Below are 15,993 nucleotides of genomic sequence, written 5' to 3'. Positions count from 1 at the left end.
CTTGGTTCTTCACTGAGCCAAGAGAAAAGGACTGAGCATGCAGGAGATTAAAATAGATAACCCAGAAAACCTGCTGTAGATAATCACTTTCAATCATTTGCCTCTGATTCTTTCACTATTTATGCTTGCAAGGATTAAGGAGAATTTATAAGCGTTCTCCCTCTGTCTAATAATAAGCTTTCATTTGTTAAATGCCTACACGCTGGCATTTCACCCTACTAACAGGTAGGCATCATTATCTCCATCCTACAAAAGCAGGTAACTCTCACATTTATACATTTAACCCTCAACTCCAGATTCAGTTGACTTAACATCTAGCTTAATACAGCCAAATCAGAGCTCTTAATTTTCTGCCCCAAATCTGTTTTGCCCAAGTCTTAGATGGCTTCTGCTTTTCACCCAATTGCTGAAGACACAAATCTTAATTCTTCCCTTTCCCTCAACCTTCCTGTCCAGTCCATCGGGAGGTACTGTCAGCTCTATCTTCCATGTCTGTCTGTTTCACATCTAACTTCCAAATCTCAGCCTGTCTTTATCTGCTATTGTGTCACTTACAGAAATACCCAAGACTGGTTGTTGTATAGCATGGAAATTTCTTTGACTCATGATTCTGGTGGCTGTAAAGTCCAAAGTCATGCAGCTAACAACAGGCTGGCTATTGTCACAGCATGGCCAACAGACACAGAGAGAATGGTGGGCAATGCAGAGAGAGACCTGGGGGCAGCCAGCTTCTTTTATAAAAACCTGCTGTCTTGATTACAACCCTTCTCTGGGTCTGGTGAGACATCATTAATTCATTCATGAGACTCTCAGTCTCATGTTCCAGTCACTGCCCGCTGGGTCTCACCACTTCCCAACACCATTGCACGGGGGACCAAATTCCACAACATGAACCTTTGGGGGACAAGCCATTATCTAACCCATAGCACAGCTCTTGATATTTATGCTATTCTTTTTCATTCCCTTCCTTCTCATGCAAAGGAACTGGTATCATTGGACATTAAATGACCTAAAATACAAAGAATAGAAAGGAAGGCTAGAACTGTTTAATACCGCTTCTACAAAAACTACTCAGGAAATGAGGGCTGATCAGTACTCCCTGTGCAGCTTGAATAGGCTCAAAACACAGATGCTTGCTAAAGACACTGATTTTCCACAGATTTGTTTTAACCTACACAGCAGCTGATCTTTTCCACACTTTCTGCGGGAAACTGACTGCTCACTTTAAAAAGGGGTAGGGCTGCATGCAGAAAACCCCAAGGCAAGTTAATTAAGAATTTACTAACTCATAGGGATCAACTGGACAGAGGTTCTTACTAAGAGTTGGAAGAGCAGGTAGGGTGTTCCAGGACCTGGCCTAGGGTCAATGCCCGAGGATGAGATGAGATCAGGGGACAACAGAGGGCCCTCTGTAGGGCAAGCACCTTGTCCAGGCCAGGTCAGTAGTCAGCCACCAGCTGTCTCAACAACAGAACAAGAAGCTTTGGCAGGTGAGCAGAGCTACAGTGGGGATCCTGGCTGAGTGACACTTAGCAGCTTCCACAGGAGTACCTCAAACACTCAGGGCAGTATGTTGCCTTCCTGGGCCTAGTGCAGAGAGTGCCTTCATGATATAATAATAGCTAAACTTTTTAAGAATCGTTTTATTTTAACTGTATTTATTTATTTTAATTTGACCAGAAAGGGACTGAGTGAGTGAGAGAGGAAAAGTGAGAAAGCAAGCCACCAGGTCCAGGCTCAAACCATGGTCAGCCATGTGGGAGTCCAGCGCCCTTAACCACCACACCACCTGCTGGCCCAATAATAACTAAACATTGACAAGCATCTATTATGCGCCAGGCACTAAAAATACTTTTTAGGAATCTTTACTAGAACATATATAGTAAGTACTACTTTTGTTTTGTTTTGTTTTGTTTTTTGAGAGGCTTTTGCTATAGGGTGCATGCACTCACCAGAAAGACAAAGAGAGACATAGAGACAGAAAGCGAGAAATCACCCCCCAGGGGGGATGGTCATGCCGCAATCCCTTCTCCTCCATTCTCTCTGGATCTTGGGCATGCACGCACACGCGCCTGGCATGAGTTTAAGCCATTGGGTCTGAGACTTGAACCACAGTCGACTACATGGGAGTCCAGCGACATAGCCGGTATGCTAACTGCTGGTCCCAGTAAGTACTACTTTTGTTTTGTTTTGTTTTTTGAGAGGCTTTTGCTATAGGGTGCATGCACTCACCAGAAAGACAAAGAGAGACATAGAGACAGAAAGCGAGAAATCACCCCCCAGGGGGGATGGTCATGCCGCAATCCCTTCTCCTCCATTCTCTCTGGATCTTGGGCATGCACGCACACGCGCCTGGCATGAGTTTAAGCCATTGGGTCTGAGACTTGAACCACAGTCGACTACATGGGAGTCCAGCGACATAGCCGGTATGCTAACTGCTGGTCCCAGTAAGTACTACTTTTGTTTTGTTTTGTTTTTTGAGAGGCTTTTGCTATAGGGTGCATGCACTCACCAGAAAGACAAAGAGAGACATAGAGACAGAAAGCGAGAAATCACCCCCCAGGGGGGATGGTCATGCCGCAATCCCTTCTCCTCCATTCTCTCTGGATCTTGGGCATGCACGCACACGCGCCTGGCATGAGTTTAAGCCATTGGGTCTGAGACTTGAACCACAGTCGACTACATGGGAGTCCAGCGACATAGCCGGTATGCTAACTGCTGGTCCCAGTAAGTACTACTTTTGTTTTGTTTTGTTTTTTGAGAGGCTTTTGCTATAGGGTGCATGCACTCACCAGAAAGACAAAGAGAGACATAGAGACAGAAAGCGAGAAATCACCCCCCAGGGGGGATGGTCATGCCGCAATCCCTTCTCCTCCATTCTCTCTGGATCTTGGGCATGCACGCACACGCGCCTGGCATGAGTTTAAGCCATTGGGTCTGAGACTTGAACCACAGTCGACTACATGGGAGTCCAGCGACATAGCCGGTATGCTAACTGCTGGTCCCAGTAAGTACTACTTTTGTTTTGTTTTGTTTTTTGAGAGGCTTTTGCTATAGGGTGCATGCACTCACCAGAAAGACAAAGAGAGACATAGAGACAGAAAGCGAGAAATCACCCCCCAGGGGGGATGGTCATGCCGCAATCCCTTCTCCTCCATTCTCTCTGGATCTTGGGCATGCACGCACACGCGCCTGGCATGAGTTTAAGCCATTGGGTCTGAGACTTGAACCACAGTCGACTACATGGGAGTCCAGCGACATAGCCGTTATGCTAACTGCTGGTCCCAGTAAGTACTACTTTTATCTCCATTCCACAGATTAGTAAACTGAGCTTAGAGATATATCCCAGTTGGTAATAGAATGAAGAATGGGAAACCTGGAATTCAGTCTTTACTCATCAAGATTTTCTTTGCTTTAATTTTTGATCTGGATGAAAACTCTGCAGTATTTTCCTTGTCAAGGAATAAAACAGGACTGTAACTTAAGTCTACCAATTTACAGACCTGACTTCGTTCACCGCTTTGATCATGTTTTCGGCAATTACCATTTCTCCCCTAGAAAGTCAGAGGGCAATCCCTTTCTCCCCATTTCCTGTCCCCTCAGACTCCCATTCAGTGCTTACACTGGGAGGCTCAGACAGGTTATGAGTATTAGGGAGGTCTGTCCATGGGAGGCTGCGCTCTGGCACCAGGCTAGAGTCAAAGCAAAGCTCCTCCTCCTCTCCTGAAAATGAAACTCTGCTCCTGGGAGGGGCCTGAAAAAACGCTGCAGGGAAAGAAGCTGGGCAAAGGGCAGAAGCCCAGGGAGAGGCTCGGGCTTTAGAAACGAGGCAGAAGCTCAGCTGCCACATAAAGAACAAACGCGCTGCAAGGCCGCTGGGTAGGGCTCAGGTGGGCAGAGTATCCCACCCATTCCCTTGCTGTCTGGCTTTGGACAATCAGCTTACTATCTCTATAAGTGAGAATAGTGATCCTGTAGTATTTTTATGAGTATTAAATGAGAGAACCCATGAGAAGTGCCTGGCATGTAACAGGCCCTCGATAAGGAAGGCCAGTGGCAGCAGTCATACCAGCTCCAAAATTAGAGAGACTAAATTATCACCCACTTTGGATCGGGATTGATTTGAGGAACCAGGGATGTGGGCCATGCTACATGTAGGACTCAAGGGTACCCATCTGCAGGGGAAAGAAGGCTACGCACAAGTCAGGCCTATTCTAATTTTAAAACTTTGGAATGGTGTGTTTTCTAGGTCCAAGATGGGCTGCTCTTCGATGCGAGCTGACATCAAGATATTTCTGAATGTTATTATAATATATACAAGAGTTCCCCTCCCCTTACTTATTTTGCCCTGTCCCTCCGCCCCCGATCCTGTTCTCTGTCCAACCTATAACTCACTCACTGAAAGGCATGGAGTCGGGGACCTTTGAGAGGCTCCCTGCTTTGGCCATTCACGCCGCCGTTCATTAACCAACAACAGGCCCGGGTGCTCAGCATCATCGTGTTAGTAATGACAGCTGCATTTCAAGAGCCCGCTAGTTTCCTGTTCTATACTAGTGGTTTGAACATAGAAAGTTTGGACCAGCCCCATGGCCTGGTGTTTAGGGTTGCTAGAGCCCACATGGCTGACTGTGTGGTTTGAATCCTGGACTTGGCAGATTGAAAAACATACCGGCCATGTGTGTGTGTACATGCCCAAAGTCCCAAAAGGAGGAAGAGACGGAAGAGAAGAAATTGTGGTGTATCTCTCATTCTCTGGTGAGCCACATGCCCTCTGGTAAAATTTTTTAAGAATTATTTATTTAATTTTATTCATTTATTTTTATTATTCAATTTGACCAGAGAGAGAGAGAGGGAGAGTGAGAAAACAAGTTCTCAGGTCTGGGACTCAACTGTGGCCAGCCATGTGGGAGTTCAGCACCTTAACCGTCATAACACCTGTCAGCCCTCCTCTGGTAAATTTTTTAAAACATTTTTTAAATCTTTATTTATTTATTATTTTTTTTAATGTTGCTGTAGGGCACATGTGCTCACTAGAGAGAGGCAGAGAGAGAAAGAGAGGGAAAGTGAGAGAGCAAGCCACCAGGTCCAGGACTCAAAAAATGAAATGCACCTCCATCCCTCATTAGTCTTAATTGAAAACATTGCCCCTGAGGCACCAGCAGGCTTACAGAATGCTGAGTACCTGTGCTCTGGCCTTTTCAAAAACAACCCCCCACCTCCCACGCTGAAACGCTTCCCAGTCCACAGTAAGCGTTGAAGGAGCTGAAGGGGTAATGTGTTATTCCTCCTGTCCTGGGCAGAGGAGACCCTAGGCTGCCGGGTCAGGAGATTCTCCTGCGGTGGGCATGCCACACCCATGGGCGGCGGGACTGGGGCATACCCCTGCACCATGCCAGGCTGGGGACAGCTGCTGTGCTGAATGGGAAGTAGATGACAGCCCTGCAGACGGGGCTGACCTCAGTGGGGCTCCAAACTTCTGTGGGGAGGACCCCGTGTAACCTCCTGATTGATTCTTCTCTCTGTGGGTTGATACAGGTTCAAAGCTTTCTTCTGCACTTTTGGCAAGGCATGCCGCCCCACATGCTGCCCGTGCTGGGCTCCTCCACGGTGGTGAACATCGTCGGCGTGTGCGACTCCATCCTCTACAAAGCCATCTCCGGGGTGCTGATGCCCACCGTGCTGCAGGCACTACCTGACAGGTGGGCATGCTGTTCTCACCTCCCTCGGGGTAGGCCTTGGCCCCGATTGCTCCCGCGTCTCTTTCCTTGGTTAGAACCCTTTAACAACTATCGTAACAATATTGCATCTCTTTTTTTTCTTTTTTTGCATCTTTTTTTTTTTTTTTTTTTTTTGGAGAGGTTTTTGCCATAGGGCGCGTGCGCTCGCCAGACAGACAGAGAGAGAGACATAGAGACAGAAAGCAAGAAATCACCCCCCAGGGGGGATGGTCACGCCGCAATCCCTTCTCCTCCATTCTCCTCTCGGGATCTTGGGCACGCACGCACACGCGCCCGGCGTGAGATTTAAGCCACCGGGTCCGAGACGCGAACCGCAGTCGACTACGTGGGAGTCCAGCGACATAGCCATTACGCTAACTGCTGGTTCCCATTTTTTTGCATTTCTTAATAGAAATAAAATTTTGTATTTTGAACCTTTCATGTGTTCAAAATTCAAGAGCTATCATCTGTATCCAGTGAAAAGGCTCCACCCACTGCCGTTCCCCAGGTGCCCACGTCTACTCTCCAGAGCATTCAACAGCATCATTTTCTTAGGGAGTCCATCCAGAATCCAGATCTGCTGTGCATGTGTAATCTACACATGCGATATAACCCTTTTCTCTCTTACTGAAACGGTCACCCACTGTGTACACTTTTCTGTTTTTGGCCTTAAAAGAAAGCAACTTTATCTTGAATAGTAAGATGGACAGCTGCCGTGCCCTTCTGAAAGTGCATGCCACCATGCTCCTTGCTGCCCTCTGCCCCTGGGGGGCTGAGAACATGAACCACCTCAAGGGTGGCTCACGAAGAGGGATGGTTCTCTGGCTCTCTCTCTATGAGACCTGCAGTGTCCCTTCACGGGGCTCTACTCCCTTCCCGCAGTCCCTCTCCTTCCAGGTTGTCCTTTGGGTACATACAGGTACGTACAGGGTGGGTGACTGCCCAGGTGCTTCTAGCCCCAGGCTGCAGCAGTCTCCCCACAGGTTCCTAGATGCCTGCCTGTACCCTATGACCTTTCCCTTGTAAATAAACCCTCCCACTTGGAGTGACATTGGTTTCCCGTTGGATCTCTTACAGAGAGCATTCCACATCTGACTATAAATAACACTTTTCTCTTTCCAACTTTTTCCAAGAGTCCCACCGTAAGGACGAGTTACTGGTCTTGTCCTACAAACAGTGGTGTGATGAGTGGGTTACACGCTGTACCTTGTCTTACTTGGCGGAGTGTATGTGTGCTGTGGCTGCTGTGACCAATCACCGCAAACTGGGTGGCTTGAAACAACGGAAATTCATCTGCCCTATAGGTTCCTCTATGCCTGCCCACATCTTTATGATTTGCGTCTTGTAAATAAGCTGGAAGCCCCAACTCAAGGGGTTGGCTGGGCTAGTTCCTCACTGAGACTCTGAGAGAGACTCTGCCCCATACCTCTCCTAGTTCCTGCTGGCTGCCCGCCATCCTGGGTGTTCTTGGCTTGCAGATGCATCACTCCACTCTCTGCCTCCATCTTCACATCACCTCCTGCTCTGTGTGTCTTTCTGCCTCCTCCGATTCTCGCATAGGGACACCTACCAGGCCAGGCAGTGGTGGGATCCCACATGGTCAACTGTGCAGTTTGAGTCCCAGACCTGGCAACTTGAAGAAAGACACTGGGCACGTATGCATGGCCAAAATCGTGAAAGGAGGGCGACATGGAGAAGAGATTGTGGTGTGACCATTCCCCACGGGGCATGCTTTCCCCCTTTCTCTGTCTCTCTACGGCAGGTGCATGTGCTCCCTGGCAAAATAGGAAAAAAGGACACCTGTCATTGGATTTAGGGCTCACCTGGTTACTCCAGACTGATCTCAGCTGGAGGTCTTTAACTTCACATCTATAAAGATCCTTTTTTCAAATAAGTTCTCTTTCACCTGTTCTGGGTGGACATATCTTTCGGGGAACCACTACTCATCCCACTACATGGAGTAGATGTGTGGGATCAATAGCTAGAGGGCTGAATTCCTGGTTCAGAAGGTAAGTGACAAATTTTCCTGAGTGAAGTTTTAATTTGCACCTGTTTTAAAAAAAACAGAATTGAATATCTGCACATATACATGTATGTCATTCTTTCTTGTGAATTTCCTGTTCTTCACCTGTTTTCCATTTGATGGTTGATCTTTTTCTCATTGATTTTAGAGGCTCTTTATTCATTAGGGTTATTAATTACCTATCTATGATAAAGGTCTAGATATTCCCTCCTCTTGTTTTTATGTCTTCTCATATGGAAGTTTTTTTTATGTAGTTGAATTTGTCAATCTTTGTTTTATGGCATCTAAATTTTAAAAGAATTGTTTATTTAATTTTCTTTATTGATTTGTTTATTTTAATCTGACCAGAGAGAGACACAGAGAGAGAGAGGAAAGTGAGAAAGCAAGCCACCAGCTCTGGGTCTCCAACTGTAGTCCCAGTGGTAATGTCCAGTGCCTAACCACCTGCTGATCCTCAATAACCTCTAAATTTTTGTGTCATAGTTTAAAAAGTCTTTCCTGGGACCAGCAGTTAGCGTAATGGCTATGTCGCTGGACTCCCATGTAGTTGACTGGCATTTGAGGCCTGGTCCTGGTGGCTTAAACTCACGCCAGATGTGTGTGCGGGCATGCTCAAGATCCCAAGAGGAGAATGGAGGATAAGGGATTGTGGCATGGCCATGCCCCTGGGGGATGATTTCTCGCTTTCTGTCTCTCTGTCTCTCTCTGTCTTTCTGGCAAGCGCACATGCCCTATAGCAAAACTCTCTCCAAAAAAAAAAAGTCTTTCCCACTCTAATTATAATATTTTCCCCATGGTTTATCTCAATCTCTTTACATTTAATGTTTTACTTTGATTTTTTGCTCAATTTGAAATTCATCCTGGTATCAGATGTGAAAGTATGGTTTCATTTTTTTCCCAACAGCTCTCCTGCTTCCCCAGCATTATGGGTTTTTTTTTATTGAGAATTATTTTATTTAACTTTTTTTTTTAGGTTTTAAAACTTTTTATTTGAATATTTTAAAATTTCTGCATCTCAATAATTAAAATTATTTGAACAAAAATATAGCACTCTGATTAAACTGCATTTTACAGCCTGCAAGATACTATGAACCAGCTTGGTTTTTTTGTTTTGTTTGTAGAGAAGTTTTTGCTAAAGAGCACGTGCGCTCACTGAGAAGACAGAGACAGAGGCAAAATGTGGGAAATCACCCTTCCGGGGGATAGCCATGCTGCAATCCCTTCTCCTCCATTCTCCTCTCAGGATTTTGGGCATACATGCACATGTACCCAGCGTGAGTTTTAAGTTGCAGGGTCCAAGACTCAAACCACAGTAGACTACATGGGGGTCCAGTGACATAACCATTATGCCATCTGCTGGTCCCGAGACTTTTTAAAAATTACAAAGTGAGGGACCAGCAGTTAGCCTAATGGCTATGTCACTGGACTCCCACGTAGTCGACCGCAGTTCGAGTCCGGGACCCGGTGGCTTAAACTCACGCCAGGCGCGTGCGCGTGTGTGCCCAAGATCCCAAGAGGAGAATGGAGGAGAAGGGATTGCGGCGTGGCCATCCCCCCTGGGGGGTGATTTCTCGCTTTCTATCTCTTTGTCTCTTTCTGTCTGTCTGGTGAGCGCACACGCCCTGTAGCGAAAAACCTCTCCAAAAAAAAAAAATAAATTACACAGTGATATTTGACCTACCTAGCCAATGCCTTTTCCATGAACCAGGAAGGCAGAGTTATTCCAAAGATCAGGGCCATCTGACAGCCAACTTTTCAGTTTTACATGTTCATTCATCTCTCACACATGTTTGGGTGCCTTGTGTCTGCCTAGCCCTATGCTTCGTCAAGGGTGGAAAAAAGACTTGGCTCTAAAAGTTCTCATTTACAACCTTGGGCAGGCTCTGGTCAGGGCATAGCTCTCACATCACTAGTTCAGACCCACCCCTTTCTTTCCAGAAAACTATGTTTGAATTCAAGTGAATAGGTGACACTATTATAGATAGCCATGAATCATACACTCTTATTTATAGGAAAGGTCAGTCATTCTCAAACTTGGGCTTTTTACTTCTTCCAAGGTGACCTTGACACAGTGGTTATTAATAACACCGCGCCGGCAGGTGGCGCGGTGGTTAAAGGGCTGGACTCCCACATAGCCGACCACAGTTTAAGTCTCGGACCTGATAGCTTGCTTTCATACTTTCCCTTTCTCGCTTTGTGTGTTTCTCTCTTGTCAAATTTAGAATAATAATAATAATAATAAATGAAATGAAATAAATAAATTTTAAAAAATACGAATTGGGGGACCAGCAGTTGGCATAATGGCTATGTCGCTGGACCTCCCATATAGTTGACTGTGTTTTGAGTCCCTACCCGGTGGCTTAAAATCACTCTAGGCGTGTGTGCGTGTGTGCCCAAGATTTTGAGAGAATGGAGGAGAAGGGATTGCGATGTGGTCATCTGCCCTGGGGGGTGATTTCTCCCTTTCTGTCTCCCTGCCTCTTGCTGTCTTTCTGGTGAGTGCACACGCCCTATAGCAAAAACCTCTCAAAAAATATATATATATTGGTTTAGCATAAGTGAGAGAGAGAATTAAGTGCAGAGGGAAGATAAGATGTCAGAGAAGCAAAGAAAATTCTGAAGGTCTAGCCTGAGATGCCAAAGGAATAGCCACGTCCCTGACAGGAAAGAAGAGACTGGAGGCAGGGAGAAACAAGGCATGTAAAAGTACACAGTGTGGGCACTTTGTCAAAGTGCAGGAGAACGGCTGTGTGGGGGCCAGCAGATGGTGGCCGGACACTCCCACATGGCCCACCGCGGTTTGAGTCCTGGTCCTGGTGGCTTGCTTTCTCATTTTCCCTCTCTCTGTGTGTGTCTCGCTCTCTGGTCAAGTTAAAATAAATGAATAAATAAAATTAAATAAATAACTCTTTTTTAAAAAGGTGTGTGTCAGACAGAACCGAGCTTGAATCTTTGTTCCATGACTTACTGCCTCTCCTTGGACGGATAAAATCTTCTCCGAGCTTTATGTTCTCACCTCTCTGCTGGGACTAACAATAGCACCTACTTCACAGGGTTGAGGTGTGGAATAAATAAAGCATGTGTGAAGTGTTCAGTGCTTGGCACGGTGCACTCATTAAAAGGTAACTGTGATTAGCACCGCTGTGGATGTTTTTTTGTTTTTTGTTTTGTTTTTTGTTTTTTTAAGAGGTTTTTGCTGTAGGGCACGTGCGCTTGCCAGCCAGACAGAGAAAGACAGAGAGACATAAAGTGAGACATCACCCCCCAGTGGGGATGGCCACGCCACAATCCCTTCTCCTCCATTCTCCTCTTGGGATCTTGGGCACGCATGCACACATGCCCGGCGTGAATTTTAAGCCACCGGGTCCAGGACGCAAACCGTGGTCGACACATGGGAGTCCAGCGACATAGCCATTACGCTAACTGCTGGTCCCATCGCTGTGGATGTTTTAATAGCACCACGGTTGGAGGTCATTCAGGGAGTTGTAAGGATGCAGTTAAGATGCAGGAGAAGTGCTAATGCCACTGAAGCTGAAGCTATAGATGTGAGAGGACAAGTGAGTCACTACAAGTGCAGGGGATAGCCTGGTGTCCCCTCCTGGGGAAGGAGACAGGAGGAAGAAGGGGAACTAAGGAAGATCAGGCTGCAGGTGTATACTCAAGGATGAAAGGGTCAAGAGAGGATGATGGGCCAGACAGTGGCACAGCAGTAATGCAACTGGACCCACCTGGGCAAAGTCCTGGGTTCATGTCCTGCGGCCTCCCTGAACACACTGAGTGCATTGGTACATGCCCACAACCCAGGTAGGCCAAGGCTGAGGTGGATTATGGTGTGAGGATCCTGTTAGTGATATATTTCAAATAGCATAGTCTACGGTTGATAAAACCCTCTAGGTTGATGAAGGAGGAAGTCATGCTGTAGTGTAGTAAGGATTTGGGTTTCTATCCTAAGAATAGCATAGAAGCAGGACCAGCAGTTGGTAGAATGGCTATGTTGCTGGACTCCCATGTAGTCAACCACGGTTCAAGTCCTGGACCTGGGGCGTGTGTGTATGCATTCTCAGAATCCCAAGAGGAGAATGGAGGAGACGGTATTGCAGTGTGGCCATCCCGCCAGGGGACAATTTCTTGCTTTGTGTCTCTCTGTCTCTCTCTGTCTTTCTGGTGAGCGCACGCGCCCTATAGCAAAAACCTTTCAAAAAATAAATAAAAGAAAGAAAAAAAGATAGCATAGAAGCATTAAGGAGTTTTAATCAGATGATGAAATAGATCAGAATTGCAATATTTCAGAAAAGTCCTTCTCACAATGTGGAAGATTGGATGGAGGTGGGAAGGTAGGTAGATAGGTAGGTAGGTAGAAGCTAATGTAATTGCCCAGGTGAGAAAAGGTGGCAGACTAAACTAGAGAGAGAAGCAGATGAGCTTGAGTGGTAACTTGGAAGTAAAATTTTTCTACATGGTAATGGAAGGAGAGACCATTTCAGATAGTGTATACAAACTAGGCACATTAGGGCCAACCCCATAGGTTAGTAGTGAAGGAAGCTGGATCCCACACATTTGAATCTTGGGCATGGTGACTTGAAAAACACACCAAGCATGTGTGCATGTGTGCCTCAAAGTCCCGACAGGGTATAGAAATGGAGGGGGAGGGATTGTGGCAAGACTACACCCACTGAGGGGATGCTTTCTGCCTCTCCTTCTCCCTTTCTCTGCTTCTCTCTGGTGAGCACATGTGTGTTTTGGCAATTTAAAAAAGAAAACAAAAACAAACTAGACACACTAAAAGAGGAACAATCAGACATTATAAGCCTCGAGATGTGATGTCACATACAGCATGGGGGCCACCTGTGAAGTTTTCTTGCCTAAAAAGTTGTTACTGAATTTAATCAAGTGTTTAAATCTAACAGCCAGATTATAGGAAGCACACTGGACAGATGAATAGGTTGAGTGACGCTACAAGGAAGAAATAACCAAATCGGAGTGTGGAACATTCCAGGGAACAAATAAGATGATACTGCCAGTAAAACAGTAGCACCAAAAGAAAAGAAAAAAGAGAGACATTTAAGAAAAGGGCAAGACAATGTTTTATTGCATAAAATATATACAATGTGTGGAGCTTGTTCTGACTCTTGATTCCAACAAATTAAAAGGTGTCCGTGAGGGGCCTGCAGGTGGCATGGTGGTTAAGGATGCTGGACTCCCACGTGGCCGACCGTGGTTTGAGTCCTGGACCTGGCAACTTGCTTTCTCATTTTCCCCCCCTCTCTCTCATTCTCTCACTCTAGTCAAATTTAATAAATAAATAAAAATGTTAAATAAAATAATTCTTTTTTTTTTTTTTAAAAAGATGTCCTTGAGAGAAACAGAAATTTGAATACAGACTGAGCTTTAGATGATACTAAGGAATTACTTTCGTTCTCTTAGGTATACTCATGGTGTAAAGGCTTTACTTTTTTTTAATTGACACAAGCGTTGTGCATATTTATGGAGTACAACATGATTTTCCAACATGTGACTACAATGTGTAATGATTAAATAATACAATAATTAGCATATTCAGCTTCTCAAACATTTGCCATGATTTTGTGTTGAGAACATTCAAAATCATCCTCTCTTTTAGTTATTTGGATATGTACAGTAAATTATTGTTAACCTTAGTTATCCTCCTTTACTCCAGAATTCTAGAACTTCTTCCTTAATCTAACTGTGATTTGTTTACCTGTAAACCAACATCTTTCTATCCCTTACTTCCCCCTACCCTTACCCTCTGGTAACCGCTAATTACATTCTAATTCTATGAGAACAACGTTTTTAGTTTCCACGTGAGTGAGCACATGTGATTCCTCTCTTCCTGTCCTCCAGGCTTCTCCATGTTACCTTGAAAACCTCATGTTTTGAAATGGCTTAATAGTACTCCGTCGTATGTAAATACCACCTTTCCTTTACTCGTTCATGTATCGAGGGCCACTTGGGTTGCCTTCCTATCCTGGCTCCTGTGAATAGTGCTGCGGTAACCACGGGCGTGCAGACATCTCTACCACATACCGACGACTTCCTCTCCTTGGACATGTGCCTAGGAGCAGGACTGCTGGATCATACAGCAGCTCTGTTTTTAGTGTTTTGAGGTACCTCCACACCGTTGTTCATAATAGTTGTACTAACACCATCAGTGTAAGAGTTCCCCTTTCTCTGTATTCTTGCCAATGTTTGATATTTTTTGGTTTTTTGATGATAATCCATTCTAACGGGGATGAGAGGATGTTTCATTGTAGCTTTGATTTGCATTTCCCTGATGATTAGTGATGTTGATCATTTTTCATGTACTAGTGGGCCATTTGTATATCTTCTTTTGGAAAATGATTATTCAGATTATTTGCCCACTTAAAAAATTGGATTATTTAGTTTTTTGCTCTTCAATTGTTTGAGTTCCTTGTATATTCTGCTTAGTAATTCCATTTTGGATGTATGTCATATCATTTGCAAATATTAGGTTGTTGGGAAAGCCATGACATATTTTTTTCTTTTTTTGAAAAAGAATTATTTTATTTAACTTTATTTACTTTAATTTGACTATAGAGGGACAGAGTGAGAGAGGGAGAGAGAGAGGAAAAGTGAGAAAGTAAGCCACCAGGTCAGGGACTCAAACTGAGGTCAGCCATGTGGGAGTCCAGCAGCCTTAACCACCATGCCACCTTCTGCCCCTATGACATATTTTTTCTATGGAAAAATATATCATGACTTTCACCAAAACCTAGTTCTTTCTTCAACTCTGTAGGTTGTCTCTTCATGCAGCTTATTGCTTTTGCTGTGCAGAAGTTTTTTAGTTTAATATAATCCCATTTATCTACTTTTGCTTTGTTCCCCATACTTTTAAGGTCTTTTCCAAAAACTTTTTGCTCTAATGGTATAAAGATTTTAAGTGTGTAGGCATGAATGTGTGTATGTGTGTGGGTATGTTGAATGCATAAAAACTCATACATACATATTTAAACCTTGTAAGTTGAAAATGCGCATCAAGATTTTAGGAATGAATGACATTTTGAATTTGTTTAAAATACTCCAGAAAAAAGTGGTATGCAATAAATTAAACTGGAAAAAAATTGCTAATTGTTGAAGCTGGATCATGGGTACTTAGAGATTTGTTATTCCATTCTCACTATCATGGAGTATTTTTCAAAACAAAAAGTTGAAAACAAAAATTCACAAAAAGCAGAGCTCATACTGAAATAGAGGACGCATGAGAAAAGAACCAAGTCTCAGGGGAAAATAACAAGTTCAGTTTGGATGTCTTGAGTTGCACATGCCTTTGGGGCTTCTACCTCGAGGTGTCATATATGTTGCTGGTCTTCAGAAAGCCCTCTGCACTGAGATAGATGTAAGAGTGAGTGTATTTGGTGACTGAAGCTGCGGCATGGAGAAATTACTTATGGAAGGAATAAAGCTTTATGGGCAGTGGGCCCAGGACTAGACTTGAATAACTGATCCATACAATGGCCAAGTACAGGCCTGTGAGCTTTGTGACTGCAGAGAAGGCAAAGAATGAGGGGTCACAGATGCCAAGGGAAACAAGTGTTTCCAGAAGCAGTGCGTGGGTAACCAAATCGAATGCTGCCAAGGTGTCAAGCAAGATTAGGATCAAAGTGAGACTAATAGGTTTGGTATCATGGATAGAGGCTGCTGCTTCCATGCTGGGTGAGAGCTGTTTGGGCTGAGGGACAGGAGGGACGTGAGAAGTGAATGCCAAGTGAAGACAGAGTCCGGACAACTCTGAAGTATGTCTATGAGGAGGGAGAAGTTAGCTTGAGGAGACAGAGCTGACGAAATTAAATTTTTATTTTATTTTATTTTGCTTTCTTTCTTTAAAAAAAAAAACCATTTATTCATTTATTTAAGTCTTTATTTGTTGTGAGTTTCAAGCCACTGGGTCGAGAACTTGAACCATGGTTGGCCATGTGGGATCCAGTGCCTTAATTACTATCATTTGCTGGCCCATATTTTGCTTAATTTCTTAAGGTTAGACATTACGGAATATATATATATGTGTATATATATATATATGTACTGAATATATATATGTATATATATGTGTGTGTACATATATATATTCAGTATAAATATATATGAAGAATTTTTTTTAATTAATTTATTTATTTATTTATTTTTAAAATTTGACCAGAGAGGGACCTAGTGAACAAGAGAGAGAGAAAGTGAGAAGGCAAGCTGCCAGGTCTGGGACTTGAACCACGGTTCATC

The 15,993-nt window shown here is 44.3% G+C and overlaps 1 protein-coding gene across 4 annotated transcripts in view; it reads left to right on the top strand.

Moving 5' to 3' along the window:
• RFX4 (regulatory factor X4) overlaps positions 1–15,993 on the top strand; it is a 208,174-nt gene that overhangs the window by 129,301 nt on the left and 62,880 nt on the right. For all 4 annotated transcript variants that reach the window (XM_006170358.2, XM_006170357.3, XM_006170356.3 and 1 more), the window contains one exon: positions 5,536–5,699. In XM_006170358.2, the coding sequence (XP_006170420.1) occupies positions 5,536–5,699 (164 nt within the window). The remainder of the gene's footprint in view (positions 1–5,535; positions 5,700–15,993) is intronic.

Source organism: Tupaia chinensis, unplaced genomic scaffold, assembly GCF_000334495.1.
Source record: "Tupaia chinensis unplaced genomic scaffold, TupChi_1.0 Scaffold148234_1, whole genome shotgun sequence".
Taxonomy (NCBI): domain Eukaryota; kingdom Metazoa; phylum Chordata; class Mammalia; order Scandentia; family Tupaiidae; genus Tupaia; species Tupaia belangeri.
Note: the sequence above shows the minus strand (reverse complement) of the source record. Positions and strands in the feature narration are given on the sequence as shown.